The 19,081-nt window shown below is 40.3% G+C and overlaps 1 protein-coding gene across 1 annotated transcript; it reads left to right on the top strand.

The window, feature by feature from the left end:
• The first annotated feature begins 1,076 nt into the window (after positions 1-1,076).
• rnd3a (Rho family GTPase 3a) lies at positions 1,077-18,434 on the top strand. Its single transcript, XM_079263636.1, has 5 exons — positions 1,077-1,387; positions 1,596-1,683; positions 13,208-13,317; positions 15,201-15,335; positions 17,053-18,434. Exons 1-5 carry the CDS (start codon positions 1,238-1,240, stop codon positions 17,299-17,301), a joined length of 732 nt encoding a protein of 243 aa, XP_079119762.1. The 5' UTR covers positions 1,077-1,237; the 3' UTR covers positions 17,302-18,434.
• Positions 18,435-19,081: the final 647 nt, after the last annotated feature.

The raw sequence follows: 19,081 nt of genomic DNA, 5'->3' as shown, positions 1-19,081 counted from the left end.
CCCATTTTAAATGCAGTGAAACCCCCCCCCCCTTCCGCCGGATCGCCCTGGTGATCAATGATGCGGACCTACTGACAATTTACCATCCCAGATGTTAAACCAGAAGTGCCCAAAGTGTGGCCCACGGGCCAAAATCGGCCCGTAAGCGCTTTGCTTTTGGCCCGCTAGTTGTTGTTTATATTAATACCCTTCAGAGCTTGATGAAAAGACACTTTCAGTGTCATGAACCTCAATAAGTCCAGACTCAGAGGGACCATGACTGACTCACACCTCAATGACATCCTCACCTTGTCAATCAGCCAGGTGCAACCCAACATGGAGAGACTGGTAATGTCCAAAGATCAACTTCATGTGTCCCATTAAGTATCAGTAATTTGCCTTGTTTAACATGCTCTGTTTCTTCTTGTTGACATGTTGCTCTTGGTTGAAGTTTAGTGGCTGTAATTATTGTTTCTTACGCCTTTAACTGTGGCTTTATTGTTCTTTTGCCATATTGATTTTTTCATGTAACATTTTATTCGCCCAGATAGGAAAAATACACTGCATTAGTTATTGAACAATAAATAAAATTACTTCATACATTTACTCGTGTTTAAAGCTGTCCCGTGGATTGCTGGATCATTTTCAGTTTGGCTCTTTGAGGCAAAAAGTTTGGGCACCCGTGTGTTAAACCTTTTCTCAGAAATAATAATAGGCCTTATTGACTAAAGGACAACAAGTGGGATTTATTTTAAATGAATCAAGAGCTTGTTATCAGCTATTTATCTGTAGTTTATTAGCTTTTTTTTTTTTTTTTTTGCTTTTACTTCTTTTTTTAAATGAGAAAAACCAGAGTAGAACAAAATTTTGATTTAATTTGCCCTTTTTATCTTCATATTTTGTCTTTATTTATAATCCAACTGCTGCGGCCTGTGTGTGATCCAAACGGGGGCGCACTGGCGGTGGGAGAGCCCAGCGGGCTGCGGCGCACAGCCTCCCAGGGAGGAGGGACGATCCTGCGCGAGACTGCTGCCATTGGCTCGTGCGACGTTATAAATACAGGCAAATGGCATGTACCGGCTCAGACCAGGAGGAAACAACGAAGGAGTCTGGCGGACAGGCAGGCAGTCAGTCAGTCAGTCCCACAGTCACACCGCATCTGTCGCTCTGCGTCTCCACGCTTCACACCCACGCAGAACTGGACTCGTTTTTTTTTTTTTGTTTTGTATTTTTTAGCGTTTAATCTCCACAGAAATCAATGAAGGAGAGACGCTCGTGCCAGAAGTCCTCTCTGAAGTCCAGCATGGATCCCAGTCAGAGTGTGAAGTGCAAGATCGTGGTGGTGGGGGACAGTCAGTGTGGGAAGACTGCGCTGCTTCACGTGTTCGCCAAGGACTGTTTCCCAGAGGTGAGACGCTGCTGCGCGTGACAAGTAACCCACGCAGAGGTCATCTCGTTTATTAGTTTGTCTTTTGTGGGCACCAGACTGCCAGCTGGACTCATCAGATTATAATTAATGGCAGTTTTGTGACTTAACATCATGCATGCGCGTGAGTTGATGTTAGTTTTTACCATAGGTTTCTAACAATGATCTCCACCTGCATGTTTTCCCACAGAGCTACGTTCCCACTGTGTTTGAAAACTACACAGCCAGTTTTGAAATCGACACCCAGAGGATCGAGCTCAGCTTGTGGGACACCTCAGGTAACCCTACCCCCCCCCCCTGTCAACCCCAGTCTGCTTTATGCTTTGTGTGGACATGTCCCAACAGGCCACTCCTGGCAAACTGCTGATGGGATAAAAGAAAAAACAGCTAATTGTTCACTTAAAAAAAGAAGTAAAAGTGACTAATTTTAGTCGCATTTTGAAGATGAAACCTCCAGATGTTGGATCCTAAGAGTCCTACGTCTCCAGTTTTTTGAAAAATTGAATTAATCTGTGACCCATTTAGACCAGTAAAGCTGGGTTAATCCTTTTTCAGACACGTTTCCCCACAGATTGGAACATTAGAAACTATTTCACCTTTAACCTACATGAGAACGTTGCATATTTATTGTAGAAATACTTCAGAAGAATGGCTTCAATTTAGGAATTACTCCCAGCTGAGTGCAGCTGGAGCTGAAACGGAAAGGAGGGAGCAAATGGAGCTGACGTTTTTACGTCTGCTCAGCACACACAGGACTTTTTGAGGGAAGATTGCGCAATTGGACCCTTATTTGCTTTGGTTCTTTGAAATCAATTATTTGTTTGGACTTTGTACCGAGTCCAAAGCAGCTGCTGTGTCCCCAGTTTGTAAAGCGTGTAAACAAACCCCGCTGTCCATCCATCACTGCCCCAGCAGTGAATAGCCCAGCAGCGAGGTGTGATTGAGGCGTATGTCGCAAGCGTGAGAGCATGTGGTGTGTGTATGTGGGAGTGGGAGGGGAAAAACCAACAGCCAGCTGTTGCTGGAATTCCTCGGCCGTGTCTGAATAACTTTCCTCTCAATCTGTCCGTAAATTCCAGGAAGGATCTTTGGAAAGTTTTTTTGTTCAACTGTTTTTACTGCCTCGTCCTTCTGAGGGGATGAAGATGAAGCGGCGCAAGAGTTGAAGAAAGTTGCAGCTTAACTTGGTTTGTGTGGAAGTGGGAAGACGAAAGGCTGGTCGCAGGCAGAATTTTTGGTTTATTGCATTGTGTTGGCCGGCTGCCCTGAGCCATTTTTCTCTTTCTCTGCTTCATAAAACAGAAAGAGGAGGAGGGGTGTGTTTCCTATTAGATCAGTGGATTTCAGATGGAGCCACCCTACCCCCCACCCTCAGTGCCAGCCCCCACCCAGAGACCAATTGATACAGCTTTTAGCTCGACTGGTCCTTTTGTGGAAGGCGCCCATCGGCCAATCCCATCGATCCCTTATCTCCTGAGGTGTGCTGGGGAGGGGAGGGGCATTTCCTTGTGAGACCGCCGCCTTGCCTCAGGACAAAGAGCCAAATCAAACATCCACCCAAGCGGAGGTGGTCTCATCTCCAGTGATGAGAGGCTTAATGAGCAGCCTGGTGTGTGTTAGTGAGTGTTTTTTAAAAGGGAGGGTGTAATTTGGGTCATTAAGGTAAATGCCTGCCAGTTGTCCTCCACCCTGCTCGTCTACACTAGCTTTGCTTTCTCAGGGTGAGGTCTACTGAGGCCGCGGCACAACCCCTTTCATGCTTCTTGTTTCTTTCGGCGGCAGAGGAAGCGGTTTACGCTGCCGGTCCGTCTGATGCATGTCTGAATGAGCAGCAGAGGCGTTTTTGTTTGAGTCAAACAGGATGAGAACACAGGGAAGGTAAACAGAGCAAACCCTGCAGCTCTGCACCTGCATGCCCGAAGCCTCGTCTCACTTTATGGAGAAAAAAAAGGTACAAAGACGGAAATGTGACGTCAGTATATGTCATGTCAGACAATGACTTAAACCCCCAAGAAACTTAAAAAGTGCCTTCATGCTCAGATTAAACAAACTTGGAAAAGATTTAAGATTCTGACTTGGTGTTTATTGCTTCACTTAGCTAACCGATGTTAGCTTAACAACCATAATCAGTATTTTACACTTAGGGCACGTTCACATCAGCTGTTTTGATTCGAAGCTGAGTCCATTTGCTCGGAAAGTCTGCTTCATTTTGGGAAATGTGAAAGTGCCAAACAAATTCTGATTTGGATCAAAGAAGCAAACTCGGTCCACCTACAAATGCAGGTCTCTGGCCGTTTCAAATTAACCAAATTGATGATCGGACTGCGAGGAAAAAAAAAAAAAAAAAAAGTCACTTCCTGCATTGTGGGTAAATATATAGTGATGGCGTTAAGAATCTTCTGTCCATTGTTGCAGTGTATTTCTGCAGTATACTTGCATAAGACACTATAAAAAAACCCAAAAAAGCGATAGTTTCGTCTCCATGTTTAGCTTGCAAGTGGAGGAAACGGTTTTCTTCTTCATGCACGTCTTGTACTCTCTTTTGCTAAATACTAGTGCAGCGCCACCTTTGGTGAGAATGGGAATATATTATCGTAAAGGCTCGGCTTGTCTGACCAAAGTGCAACATGAACACGATGTCAGTCCGCATGGATACACCCCCCTTACAACTGAGCCGAGTCCCTAATCGGTCCGAGTCTAGCGGACTATCCTGATGCGAATGCCCGCTTGATGAGTAATTCAAGCAAAATCCTATTAAGCTAGTTACATCCTCCACCAGAAGTCAGAACTTTGTTCTGATTGTCAAGCCACAGGATCAAGAAGAAAGTTTGTATTGGTCTAGTTGATTGATAATCCATGAGAAGCTTCTCTGCAGCGGGGCAGGGTGGAGCACACAACGGTGTCTGTGTCTCTAAATACCAAAGTATTGTACTTTCTCACCATCCCAATCAGATGTTCATAAAACTATCCATTCGTCCTGCATCAGCAAAAATGTAGAAGCAACAACTTTATTCTTAGTTTTTCCACTTTAACCACGCACACATAAAATGTCCGACCAATCGGACAATACTTCTTTGAGCCCAACCAGAAAACGTTCTGCTTGGCTGATGCGTCGAGAACAAGCCATTAGATATCGCCAACCAGTGGTGTAGTCCATGGTATACGCAGGTATATGGAGTATACACACTTCCTTTTCAATAAGCGTTGAGTATACCCACTTCTAACCCCGCTGTGACGCTGCTTTTACAATTACAAACATTCCTACACGTGTACCCACGTCGCCCAGTAGCTCAGCTAAGGTTATCTATGCTACACTGGAGCAGTTAGCCATCAACTGCGTTAACTTTAGCCTGAACGTAGACATAATAAAGATATATGTATATATGTCTGAGGCTGTCTCTCTCTAGTCTTTGTGCCAGTATTGGTTTAGTAGTTTCATAACTATTCCTCTCTGAAACCAAAGAGAAGAAATTATGTGACAATGAACAAATATACTTATGGATTTGGAGATATACTACCAAAGACTGGAGGCAAAACAACGCGCAGAATATGTGCGTCATCAGGACAGGGCAATGTAACGAGCATGTGCTGAACTATCGGAAATAACATGGCAGAGGAATTAATCTGTTCGGATTTAAAATGGGAATCAACCAGACACTTGCTTAGGAATTAAGATAGATTCTGAATAGACTTTTTCATTTGGAATTATATGTTTACATGGTCATTTTTCATAGTTTTTAAGGGAAATTAACTTTATTCTGACTTAAAGAGGAATTAACACTGATGTAAACATGGTTGATGTCGGTAGGGTTGGGAGGGGGACTCAGGAGCTGCGTCATGAACCTCTTGAGGGTTCATTTCTGCAAATGAAGCTACTGTTAATATTAAGATGTTGATGAAAGCAGCTTTAAAAGAGCAGTTTTTATATTCTGCCAATCAGCAAATGGTTTTGGCGTGAGTGTTGGGCTTGTAGTGCTTAGTATTTTTCCTATTTTACTAATCGGTCTTGGATGTTTTAAGTCTTTTAGGCAGATTACCAGAGTAGCAACGAATGGATCATACACTAAAAATCTTACCAGACGTAAACAACTACGGGGGTGCAGGCATGTTGGACCTGGCGGATCTTCATATTTATTACAAGGAACCTTGTAGGAGGATGTTTTGTTTTTCAAACAGCTGCTGAAACGGTACAGTTTAGTTGGAGCAGATGGGCTGATCAGTTTCGAAACTTTCTGGAGTATGTGGCATCTGCTGCTTCTCCCTTGCCGGACAGCTTCATGCCTTCAGTAAGCTCCTCTGCCACCCGCTCTCAATCTGCCCCCTCTGATCCTCTGTCAGCAGCCATTGTTGCGTCGGATCACATTTCTGAGCTCAGCGAATTGGAGCCGCATGTCTGGCATTCCTCAGACTAAAGGTTTCTACTTCCTCCTCTACAAAGACCTCTATTGTGCCCACCAGACCCTGATCCTCAGCCAGTGAAAGAGAAGTGGCGTAGATCACTAAAGCCCTACCTTGTTTCCAAGGGGGGAAATTGAATCACAGTGGAATTTGCCGACCGGTAGTGGGGGTGGCGATACGGTATCAGCTGAAAGACGAGGGAATCCTGGGAGAGATTACTCTTCCTGTCCGCTAATGTCATGGAAAGATTCTCAGATGTTGCACTTGACATCAAAACCTGCGTCTGGTCCTCACACTGAGCCATTTGCATTCTTGGCTCTACATGCACACATATCCTGCCAGCCCATGAATGAGAAACATGTGAGTATCCCACAAGGCTTCCTCTTTGGATGCTCGTATCACATGTTGTTGTTAATGTGACTCCAGTGTCGTTACTAACACCTCCCAGAGACTGTTCATGTGAAGCTGCAAACAAAGATGCCTTTTATGGAGAATTTGATTCAAAACTCAAGTGTATGTCTTGTAAAATAAAAGGATTAACGGCAATATAAAAACTAATGATCCAACATTGGATAAAATGGAGAAGCTGTGTTGCTTGTGTAGGAATAAGTGTGGAAAAAGGAGTTGCTTTATGATGTGCCGGTAGGCTTTTTCATAAGCAAAAATGTGTTGGAAAATCCAGTCTGATCCATCCTACGGTTTTTTTGTTGACCTTCTGTTGGGGTCTCTGTCCTACCAGTCCAATCTGAATGAGTTTAACTTGTCCCATTGCAGTCTGTCTAATAGTCAAAAGAATCATTAGTCTGCAGTAAGAACAAGGCACAAATGGTTCCTTGTGAAAATATACAATGGATTTATTTAGTTTGTTTAAAGCCAAAAAGAAGTAACAAAAGCATGTAGATATCCACTGTTCTCCTTTGCTTCTGTGTTGCATTCTGTATGATATTAATCAAATGTATAAAAATATGATCTAGTTTTCTGTAAACTTAGGGGTTAAATGTGCATTTCAAGTAATGTAAATAATCATGCAAATATGTAATAAATTAAAATTAAATCTTGTCATTGTGACAAGTACAACAAAATTAAGTGCTGTCCTTATGGTGTTCAAATATATCAAAGATAGATAAAAGAAAAGTAGCCATTCAATCCTAAAAAAAAAAAAAAGTCAAATATCTTTAGTCTTATTTATGCTTCCTTTTATTTACATTAAATTGGGATGTTTCTTTTTGTTGTTTTTTTTTTTGTTTTTTGTTTTTTTTCTCATAAATGTTGGCAGACATCAGTGCCCATATGCTCCCATGCATCCTCCATGTTTGGATATTTGTTAGGCAAAGCCTCCACTAGAGGGCAGTGCAGAGTTAATCTGAACACTGATCTCAGTTAACAATCGTAAACAGAAAACATGGCTGGTGAAAGAGGTCATAACGTACATTTCTTGAATGAAAAAGACCTATAAAGAAGTAAAGGCATAGAAGGCGGTGATCTGTATGGCCATTAAATTTGTCTGCCACTTATTTATTGTTCCGGTTTGCTAGTCGCGCTTTAAGATACACTGTACAACGCTGCCCCCCCCATGGTTTCTGATTGTACTGCTTCGTTTCCTCTGTCGGATTAGTGTCTGCAAACTGAATTGTGATTGTAAATGAGACGGAAAATGGACAAAATTCATATTTAGCAGAGACCATAGATAATGCTTGACTTCTATGTTAATGTTTTGCACATCTAATTTTTCCATGGTATTGTTGCACAGTAAAACTTAATCTAACATGTTTTATTTTGTCTTTTTGTGCATCATCCATAAAAGTTAGTGATATTGTTTATCTTATTGTAACATATATGTCATAAATATATGGTAAATACTTCTATCATTTTAAATAATTTATTCAAACCTTGCGCATTGAAATGAGCAGTTTTTCTTCCATATTACAAACACTGACCTTGCATTACATTGCCTTATGTTGTTTATTATCATGATACCAGCTCAGATATTACACAGTACAGCAGCGTTTACAGCTGCACATGTCTCCGTAACCACAGCAACGACAGCCAGATATTGGTCGAGGTTACCTTAGTTTAAATTGCTTCTTGTCCTCAGCAGTGTTTGTTTGAGAAGTTATGTTTGCATTTGTGCTGCAGGATGGTTTTACGTCTCTGCTGCTGCTCACTGTTTCTACAGGTGACCCTGAAGGCTTCACGCCTCCCTATGTACTCCCTACCTGTTCAGCTCATTTCTGCTCAGCTATGATAGCTATGCAGTAAAATTGCAGGCCTGCAGAGCTGTTTCCATACTTTTAAATCTGGCATTTGTTTTTTTTATTCCTGGGTTGTTTGCATGGGTTTTGAAATCAAATCCATTCCCCTACTGGTTCTTCTAAAGAGAGATTCCTTCAACATCAGGAATTTTTTTTTTAGAAATGTATTCCAAAGAGGATACGTCATGAAACATCTGGGAATTTGAAGAACGACTATTTTCCTTCTTGTTTCACGTAAATTCATTGCATTAGGTGGTTCTTCTTATCCCAGCTGTTGCGGCGAGAAGCCTCAGTCATGGAAAGTCAGTTGGCTTTTCATCATGACCACAGTTGAAGCTTGCTCACACTGCTCCAGGTCCTTTTATGTTATCGTGCGCAGCAGTATTAGTTTTCTGTGAGAATATTTAAGGTGACCGGGGGTGCATTGAAAAGGACAGAGGGGGAGGATGGGGCGTGTGTCTTCCTTCCAGATTTAGAGATCCTGTGGGAGAACAATGACAGGAGCTAATTAGATGACAGTCACCAGGTCTTTGTGTGCTTTAGCTCTGAGACTTCCTCTTATCTTTGCAGTTAGCAGGAAGATGGCCTCAATCCAGAGATTGGCTTCAGATACAGCTGCAATGCATTAACATATAAAATGGCAGAGAAGGGAAAAAATACACATCTTGCTGCATATAAATTCAGATTCTCTGAAGTTCTTCCTTCCTGTTTATGTCTCGCAGCTTGAAATCGTTTGGAAATATGCACTTTGGATTTGAATCTTTAGGTGAAACCAAGTAAATATGTGCAGGCATACCTAGAAGACCTCACACGCTGCACCAGACGGCTTTGATATGCATGTTTCCTCTCAGTGGGGTGATTAAAAACAGTCGATTTGTTGTAAAACGTCAGCCGACAGCAGCTCACCCTTTCAGTCGCAGGGTCCTTGTTTTTACTGATTTGTTCCAGGCAGTGCAAGTAAAAAAAAAAAAAGAAAAAAAAAAAGAAAAAACCTTTCAAACAAAGCAAGACGGTTGTGATTGATTATGAGACGACTGTGAAATGTGGTAAATAAATTGTCGTGGGGTTCTAACATTCCTCCCTGCTCTCCATTTCCTGCCATGTCAGATAGTTGGTCTGGGTAGGGTCTGTCGTTTGGGTTGTGTCACCTATCTGACAACTTTCCAAACAATTCTCACGGTGATGGTGAAAAATGAGAATATGGCAAGTTACATACTCAACCCTTAATAGCCACAGTTAATTGCAAATCTGGAAAACTGACACAGCATAATGCATCAGGATATCTAAGGATGCTATCTTTAATCTTTCAGCACCTTGTTTTTCTCCTTTAAAAGAAAAGGTGCACTTTTTTTTATTTTCAAGCTAAGTAGCATTCATTTAATGAGCTAACTAAACAAAATGGCTGCTACAACTAACTTGTGTAAGATCATTTCAGAGTGGAGTATGCAAATAATAGGTTAGCTAGAAAATATGTCACATGTCACCCTGTGACAGTGATGTTCGAGCTTTTGTAATCACATTAATCAGCTTGCTGTAGTAGTCCCAAACACATAGCATTACTTGCTGACTCATGCTAACAAATGCTAAATAACAAATTAAATCCTATAGGGTAAATGTAAAGTCATCTGTCGTATCTTTGTCAAATTAACATGGATTAGAAGATATTAAAAAGTGAGCAGCAGTGTAAGTCTGTAGAAATGTCACATTCGCTAACATTAGCTAATGTTTGCTAACTTTTAGTTCTGCTGCCAAATGGTTTGTTTTTTGTGTGTGGTCCAGCATTTAAGCAAGCAGAATGATGGTCTGAATGCTGTGTGCTGCTGAGCAAATTTACATTGCCAAGGGAAGCATTACTGGTATGATGATTCCCCTTGATTTTCTGGATTTTCATTTTTTTTCTCTATTTTGCATAATTGTAATACAGAGTTTCTACTGCTGGGCCAGACAGGAGAGGATAGAAGAGAGACAGAAAGACCAAGTGAAAGAAAGAAAACGCCTCATAGAGAAAGAGGAAAAGAGAGAGATAAAAAGAAAAAACAGACCTATGTATATACATGCGCATATACACCCATACGCATTCGCCTATATGAACGCATGTACATACATATCCACACACATATACAAATATACAAACAGGCCAATCTTGGATTCATATTCCCCCTGTGGAGGGCTAAGCCATCAACTGTCAGGAGCACCAAAAACTATCAGGTTAAATATAAATGAGAGACAAAGAAAACTAGCTGATGTTAGTGGATAAACCTGCAGGACGTCTGTGTCACATGCAGAACATGCAGAGTGGAACGTGTTCAGAGAAAAGTGATCATGCCAATGTGACCCCGCCTACACAAAGGCAAGAGGCAGGCCAGGAGGACCCCGAGACCCAGGTAGCCGGTAGCCACCCCCAACCAAATTTATTTTAAAATTGTGAAGGAAAAAATCCCGATATTCGATTTTGTTCGATTAGATTTTCCCACCCCTAGTAGCCATTGTCTGAAATGGATGAACTTGGATCCGGGGGAGGGGTATGCTTGAAAAGAGCCTGGAAACCTCTGATGTCTACTGAGAACTATTGTCATGGGGTGCAGACCGGAAGGGGCTTTCAGAACGGACTGTATTGTTTCAGTTATCACAAATGTCCTAAGCTTTTGACCATTGGTAATATTATTTATGTCTCCTTTATTCAGCATTGCTCATATGTGAAATGATTCAAGTTCTAAATCTATTGCAATATTGTACAGATAGCCTGCTATAAAATTAAAGTAAGCGGCTTCTTCGGGACTTTCATGTAAACAGATAAGTGTTTTCAAAACAAGTTTTTCTCACAACGCCACATTGTGATTGCTGAAAACAGCGTGTAAGTTAATAATCATTTAATGGCAATAGTTATTTTGCTGTCCTGTCTTTTTTTTTTCCACAGTCAGCAGATTAGACTACATACTGTACAGCGCATATGCCTAACAGAAAATGTGAATGGATATCTACATGTAGCCTGCTCAACTGGCTTTGCATAACCTCACCATGAAAACATTTCTCTGTAACATCATACCACAACACACTCGCTCATTCGTGTAAAACAATGATGTGACACCTTCCTGAAGATTTCTGTCTTTCGGACATGTGTTTCAACCCTGTCTTTCAAATCGACAGGCCAATCATTTCTTCCTAAGAGCCTCAACTGTAGTGGAAAATTTGTGAATACTTTTTTGAAATCTGCACAAAAAACACAGTTCATATGATATGGATGTGAATTTCATAGGATAGAAATCAATCTAGACAATCGTGATAGAAACAATATAACATGGAGTGAATATCTACAAGTGTTACAAGTCAGTAATGCTGGCACAGTTTTGTTTGCAATCCCTTAGGAAAATAATGGTGACACAATATTGGATAGTAGTTCTAAACTTCGACCTCTTTGTTGTTACAATCATTACATTACATTCATTCAAGTAAAGAAAGATTAGATCTTTTTCAGTTTTGCATGAGTTACTGTCTCATTTACTTAACTATGCAGTCATTTCACACCGGAGTTACGATATTGGCTCAAAACTAATCCAGCCACTTCACTGCCCTTTGGGCATGGAAGTTAGAAACGCCACATGGCTGGGCTCTGGGACTTCTAGGCTTTGTCCAGGATATTTAATTTAAAAAAAAAAAAAATCATCTGTAATTTTTTAAATCCACTTTGTCACTTGTGCCAGTTTGAGCTCCTCCCCACAATGCATTGTGGTCTATATTGACCCGTCTAGTGACCATGGATGCTCACTACCTTTCAAGATGCATTGAGTAATTTTGAGTGCACTACTTCTTTTTCTCTGGACATTCGGGCACCCATAAAAACTGGCATGAGCACTATATAGGGCACCATGTAGGGAATAGGGTGCACATTCGGACACAGCCTTAGTGTTAATCAAACTATGCTAATATTAGCTTATGTTTGCTAACTGCTATCTAACATCCAGTTGGGGTAATGTCGGTGTTCTTACTAGTTTGCTTGGGAAAAATGTGACCCTGTGGCAAAAAGGATAATAATATAGTTGAAATTTGCCGTTGCTCTACAGCTGCAAACATATAGCATTAAATGCTGACTCATGCTAGCTAATGCTAACTAACAAATGGAATACTATAGGATATATTTAAACACATCTCATATTAATTTGAATTTAATGATATGAAGAAGTAAACAGTAGCTTTTCTGAAGACTAAAAATTTAACCTTTGCAGTACAATCTATTTCCTATACGAATGGTTTTATGCTATAGTTCTTGCCATAGTTATTACAAACAATTTAAAACTGAGAGTGTGACTGGGGACAGTGATGAATTTCAGCTCAGACCTGAGAGGCCCGGGCCTGGAAGCATTGTTTAAAACGATGTCGTCTCCAGTCCAGACTGTTTAGATTAGGAATCAGAGCGCTACATGTGTGTGTGCTTGTTTTCTGGAGGCGGTTTGGTATTGGTGTGTATGTGACCATGTCCATTCCTGGCTTTTCTCCTCAGCACGGTTTAGAGAAGACATCCCTGGGGAACCTTCAGTTACCAAAAACAAAATTCTCGGGATTCTTGGCAGCTGGTTGTGTGTGGTCACCCCTCTCCTGTCATGTGATCTCGACCCACCTCGACATGACGCCCTCGTCCCCTATCCTCCCCTCCTTGCCCTTCCTCTCCGGAGATGTTTCAATCTTGCCAAGAGATGGGTGTCTCCCTCACACATGTTTTCAGTTTGAGGGAGTCATTTCTGAACTTCAGTTTCTCAAAGATTTTTCACTTTTTTTTTCTTCATTACCTTGTAGTCAGCACATTTTCTTCCTACTGATGTATTATTTGTTTTTCTTGCCTGGTTTCTATGGATTATGGCAGAACAGCAATAATAGATTGTAGATTTATTTGCTACTCAATAGAATACTGATGTGCGGTAATAAATAAGACAGATTATTTGTGTTGTAGGAGTTAAAGGTGTCCTTAAACTAATTGTTCTTTATGCTTGAAGCATTTACCAGTTAGTCTGGTGTCCTTTGAGTTTGTTCCAGCTGTTTTAGATGGTCCAAAGAATGCCAAAAATTTCTCAGCCTCAGCAGGACTCTTATTGAGTTGAGCGCTTTTTATGTTGTTGCATGACGTGCGGTATAAGTTCCTTATGTTCTTTCGTTTCAGGATCTCCGTACTACGACAACGTGAGGCCCCTTTCCTATCCAGACTCCGATGCTGTCCTCATCTGCTTTGACATCAGCCGCCCTGAAACCCTCGATAGCGTATTAAAAAAGGTTTGTTTGCTCCTCACAGATGCATTGATTCAAGGCACAATCAGACTAAATCCCTCTGCCAAGATTTCACATTAATATTTCATCGCTTCTAAGTTTGAGCACACATTTATAAGAATTCCATGCCAATCAGTCATAACATTCTGAATTATCTAGTTTCCAACAGCCAGGCTTTCAAAGTTCAAGGACTTTCTTCCTCCTTAAGTTGTGGTCACGTCAGATCTTGTGATAGTTTTTAGACTGCTGTGTGACTGGAAGATAGCTGACGTTAAACCTTACTGAGTTACTAAACCACTAGTAACTCACATGCAGCTGTTGGTGGTTAATATCAGATGATCCTGGTTCTGATGTCAGACGTCAATGTTTAAATGTGCATGAAACCAAAAAATTGCAACATAAAAATACTCTTGATCAACAGGAAGAAGCCGAGGCTAATTTCCTCCCACTTTGTCTCCAAACTTCAGTTAGTAAGAACACCATGATCATTGTCACCAATAACAAATATGACTCTGTATAGTAAAAAAAGGCAGTACCATAATAAACTATATACAGTTATTTTAATTAGTTATTGTAATGAAGTTATGCTGTAATAATCACAATAAAAATAAAAAGTAATTTACTCAATGAAGTGAATTGATTGAAAATGATCTTTCTTGCGGTGAATATGGAAAATTCTCTAAGCCAACAGATTTTTATTATAATAATAATAATGATGATGATGATGATGATAAAAACAAAATAGTAAAAATAAATTATAAGTGATTGATGCTAATATTACCACTGCTTGACCTAGTTTCAAAAAGAACATTTTATTACAGAAAACAAAGAAAAAACAAAACTATATTAATCATAAAAAGAAATGTAACTTTTATTGTGGCGTTTTTTTCTTGTTTTTTTTTTTTTCTTCTTCTTTTTTGCCTCAGATTTAAAATAAAGAAGAAGCATGACAACTTGATGCTTTAAACATGGCAGGAATAGAAGGTCTGAAGTGCTCTTTGACCACCTGACGAATATGCCTGGACTGTTTTCTACTTCAAGCTTTGCAACCCAACTCCATTTAGGTTTTCAGCACAGTTTACTTTTGGCTAATGGTGCAAATTCTTCATTTAAACTTGTATCCACTTCACCAAGTGCAACAGTACACCCATTTGAACTGATTTTGGCTAATTGAGGCGATACGTATAGGCTGAACTACTGCTTCATGTGACTTAAATGAGAAGATTTCAAAAGACAATCATCCACAGCAGAGCTTGAACCTTGTCTGGCTGCTTTACTGGAGGTCTGGATAGACTGAATGAATGAAGTCTGAAGATGAAAAAACAAAAAAAGTGACTTCAGTACCTGTAGATTACTTTAACACACCGTTATCTAATTTAACTGTTTAATTGAATTAGTCTTGAAGAAAAGTACATCATTCAGCTAATCAATTGGCTGCAATGCAATTTGACTCTTTAAGGCTTTATTATGATGGGAACAGAGTTCTTCTGATGATATTCAATGTGCCACAAGGTCAGAGACGATTTCGGAAAGAATTGTGCAAAATGAATTTCTCTTCACGTCAATGAACTCGATCCCCCTAACCAGTCGCCCAGCCAGCCCTGAGGCACATTAGCTTCAGATTAAAGCCTCTAGAGAAATGCCATCGATCACAGAGCATTTATTGTTGTCTGAGAGGAAACATGAGGATTATTTGTAGTTCCTTTCCAGGGTTTAAACCATGTGGGCCTCTAGGAAGTGCCAGCTTTAACCTTTGTACTCAAAGGGCAGGTGACCATGGGGGTGAAACTCGTGGGATCTCTAATTGGGTTGTTGTGGCCTACATGCTTTGTAACCACTGTTTAGGACTGATAGGTCATCAGATGTTACATTTTTGTCTTTCTCCACAGTGGAAAGGGGAGATTCAAGAGTTTTGCCCGAACACTAAGATGCTATTAGTTGGCTGCAAGTCGGACCTGCGAACTGATCTGAGCACGCTTGTGGAGCTTTCCAACCATCGACAGACGCCTGTCTCGTATGATCAGGTATTTTGATTTGAGATTTTTTTTTATCAAGTCTTTTCTGAATAACGGCATTGACCATCTCAGAGATTCCATATCAATGTGTCCACCATATTGGTCATGGCAAGATTCATTTATTTCATTTATTTATTTATTTGATCCATGGGACAGTGCACAAACAACATTAACCCCGCAGGGAAAGATGCATCATGCCAGGTTATAGCACAAGTGCTAATTTCCACCTGTAGTCCCAGAGCAGGCTGAAGATGCGTTGGGATACTTCAAGGTTATAAAAACACAACACATAAAAAAAATTCCCAACATTACATACAATAAAGATGGCTCATTAGATGTCCCTGAATGGATGGTGTTTCATCTAAACAGAAGATTAGGCTTCAACCACATAAAATCCTTCTATTTTTTACCTAAAACAGGTGTTTTTAGGTGAGAGTTGTTGTGGACCAGCAATTTTACTGGACCCTCGCTGGTGTAACAGCTGATACTGCAACAAAAATGCTATATCATCTGCTACTGGAGTACAGCATAACTTCAAATATACTACATTTACAGTTATGTTTGTGGCCTGGAAAGATATTTATCAATCATTTCTCAATATTGGCTTTCCAGTGGTTTATAACGTGCATGTAGGTGGAAAGGAAACTGCTGATTCAAATGCTTGTCATGTACCGTCCATGGGATGTCTGACACCGAGATAATCTGAATGATGAACAGTAAAAGAAATGTAAGGCCTTCCAGGCTTTTACATAATAAAGGAACTCTCATCGATTTCACAGAAAAGGTTTTCTCATTATTTAAAGGTATAAAAACCTGTCATCGGCATAGAAATGAAAAGCACACTTGTGCTTTTTGAAAATAAAAACCAGTGGCAGTGGATATGAGGGGAAAAAAAAAAGCAAAGGTCCAAGTACGGAGCCCTGAGGGACCCGACATATTGTAGGTTGCCTTAAAATGTTCTTAGCCAGGTAGGGCTGTGACGTTTTTATTTTTTAATTGATCTTAAATGTTCTAAAATGATTAAAAAAAAAAAAAAAAAAGTTGACTTGGCTCTTTAAATAAAATCCTCAACCCCTGAACATGTATTTTGTGAAACTTATTTTGTTCTGCGGCTTCTTTTATTAAAGAAAAAAAAAAGTAGCTTCATGTAATCAAATTGGCAATTCATTGGTTAAAATGTTTTTGATTAGGACTGCTGTTGAACAAGTGATTAGATTAATAAATACATTTAAAAAAAAACATCATAATCTGTAGTTTTTGTATATCATTTTTGAGGACTATTTTGTCCACTAATGACTTGATAGGATATGAAATTTGCCCTGGCGAATTTCTGACCTTTTTAATAAAAAAATGAATTAAATTTGGGATTTCAACATTTTTGGCGAAATACACTTTGTAGCACAAAATCAATTTGTATGGGGTAACAAAACCAAAATGGTGGCCCATAACTGAGGAAATCATCTGAAAGAACAATAAAGCAACAACGTGGATAATGACCTCTTATGGTATAAGATTGTCAGAAATTTCACAGCACCAAGCAGCACAAGATCCACCAGTCTTTCCTCTGTTCAGTCCATTTTAAATTTAGTAACGTGCCAGGTCCAAAATGGCGGCATGATTGTCCAATATTTATGTCTATGATCACTATGATAGGAATTTCTTGAGTCATGTTTGCCTCGGTTGTATAAGACCATTAAATTTTACCTTTACTATCCTCCATTTTCAGGGCTCCAGCATGGCCAAGCAGATCTCGGCGCCTTACATCGAGTGCTCGGCCCAGCAGTCAGAAAACAGCGTCAGAGACATTTTCCATGTAGCCACGCTGGCCTGCATCGACAAAAACAACAAAAACGTCAAACGCAGCAAGGCCGGACGGGCAAACAAGAGGATTTCACACATGCCAAGCAGGCCAGACCTGGCGGCGGTCGCCTCGGATCTCCGGAAGGACAAAGCCAAAAGTTGCTCGGTCATGTGACTGGTCAGACTGAGAGGGAGGGGGGGTCAGATTATGAAGAACGAGGACGGCGCACATCGTAAGCAGAAAGCAATGGGGCAAAGCTCTCTCCTGCATGCAAAAGACCTCTGATTTGTCTGAAAAGGGGTTTTTTAAGCTTCACTTGTTACTGGATTATTCTGCACCAATGAAAACTCAATGCGTAGTAGCATCCCAATCAATGTGCCCCCCAAAATATCCCACCAGATGAGGAAGCTATCAATCAGTGGGCTACTTGCTCTGGGAAGCAACCAGTTTCCTCTGGGAGGACAAAACGGATGAAGTCAAGGCTTTCCTCCCCAGCAGGAAATGAGCTGGAGGAGTGATGTCATGACGAAACACTCGTTTGTTAAAGGGTTTTAGAACGTGATCTATTGAAAAAGGGCCAAAGCCAGCGATTGGTTTGGGGGAGGGTTTGCTTACTGGGAGGAAAGAGGAGCTCTTGTTTGTTCTGGATCAAAGACATTTTGCTCAGAGGGCTTATAAAACCATCTCATCACTGTGGTTTGGAACTGATTCAGTCATCCCTGCTCCTGTAACCCTCGGTCTGCGAGCAGAGGAGATTGGAAGTGGAATTTGAGTCCCCCGTCGGATATGTTGTCGGTAAAATGTGAAGTCATTGGTGTGTAACTGTGTCATTGTTTTTATTTTTGCTCATTCTGACAGATCCAATCAGAAAGAGCCAAGCGAGGGTCTTGAACAATCCCACCCATCATATTCTCACCTCAGCAGCAGATTTTACACTGCCTGATGAAAAAGTCACTCAAATGTGACTTTGATTACAGCACGTTTACTGTGGCATAGTTTTAGTAAGCCTATGCAATGCCTGAACAATATTTTCCACCTGGAGTTGCATTCATGCCTTTTTTTTCCTAGCTTGATGCTTTCATCATCCTTGAGTTGGGGAAATCTGGCCTCCATTGCTCAAGAATTTAATCTTTGTGGAAATTCCTCGGATATGAAAGATATATTTTTTTTTTCTCTCTCCGTTGGCTTCACCACACAGCTGTTTAGCCAAATACCTGGAGTTTTCTTAACACCAATGCCATGTAAATGCTTTCAGTATCAATTTTTTCTCATTTGATTTAAAAAAAAAAAAAGATAAATAAATAAAATCTCCAATTAAAATTATCAATAATCTTAATTTCTTCCTCAGAGATGACAGTTTATCACCATTGTTTCTGGTTTTATTAATGCATTAGCCTAATTTTAGTAGCTTTAGTAGTCTCATAAGCACTCTGTTTGATGCACACCAATATTTGACCCTCCTTAAATCAATTTAAAGCAATCCTCACTGCGTTAGTTATATTTCTTGTTTGCATCTGAAGCTTTAAGCTGATTTAAGTCCAGGTGGTAGTTTTTGGACAGGCAGTGCATTATAAACCCTTTTTATGGACTTGGTAAGAGTAAAAGCTGACAGTTCAGTGAATAATTATTTAATTTTACTTTGAACCAGTTCAGGTATGCTGATTTTTGCTGCTGGGAGAAAAATCACCATTAAGAGAGATGTTCCCTGGTAGTGTTTGGACTTGACACAAAATCAGTTCAAATGGGTGTACTGTTGCACTTGGTGAAGTGGATAAAAGTTTAAATGAAGAATTTGCACCATTAGCCAAAAGTAAACTGTGCTGAAAACCTAAATGGAGGTGGGTTGCAAAGCTTGAAGTGCCACACAAAATTAACAGTTCACCAACAGTTCGCAATGAAAAGCATTAGCTAGTTAGCAACTGGGCTAATTAGCTAGCTAGCTGGCATTTATCTT

This window comes from Telmatherina bonti (genome assembly GCF_933228915.1).
Source record: "Telmatherina bonti genome assembly, chromosome: 24".
Lineage (NCBI taxonomy): Eukaryota > Metazoa > Chordata > Actinopteri > Atheriniformes > Telmatherinidae > Telmatherina > Telmatherina bonti.
Note: the sequence above shows the minus strand (reverse complement) of the source record. Positions and strands in the feature narration are given on the sequence as shown.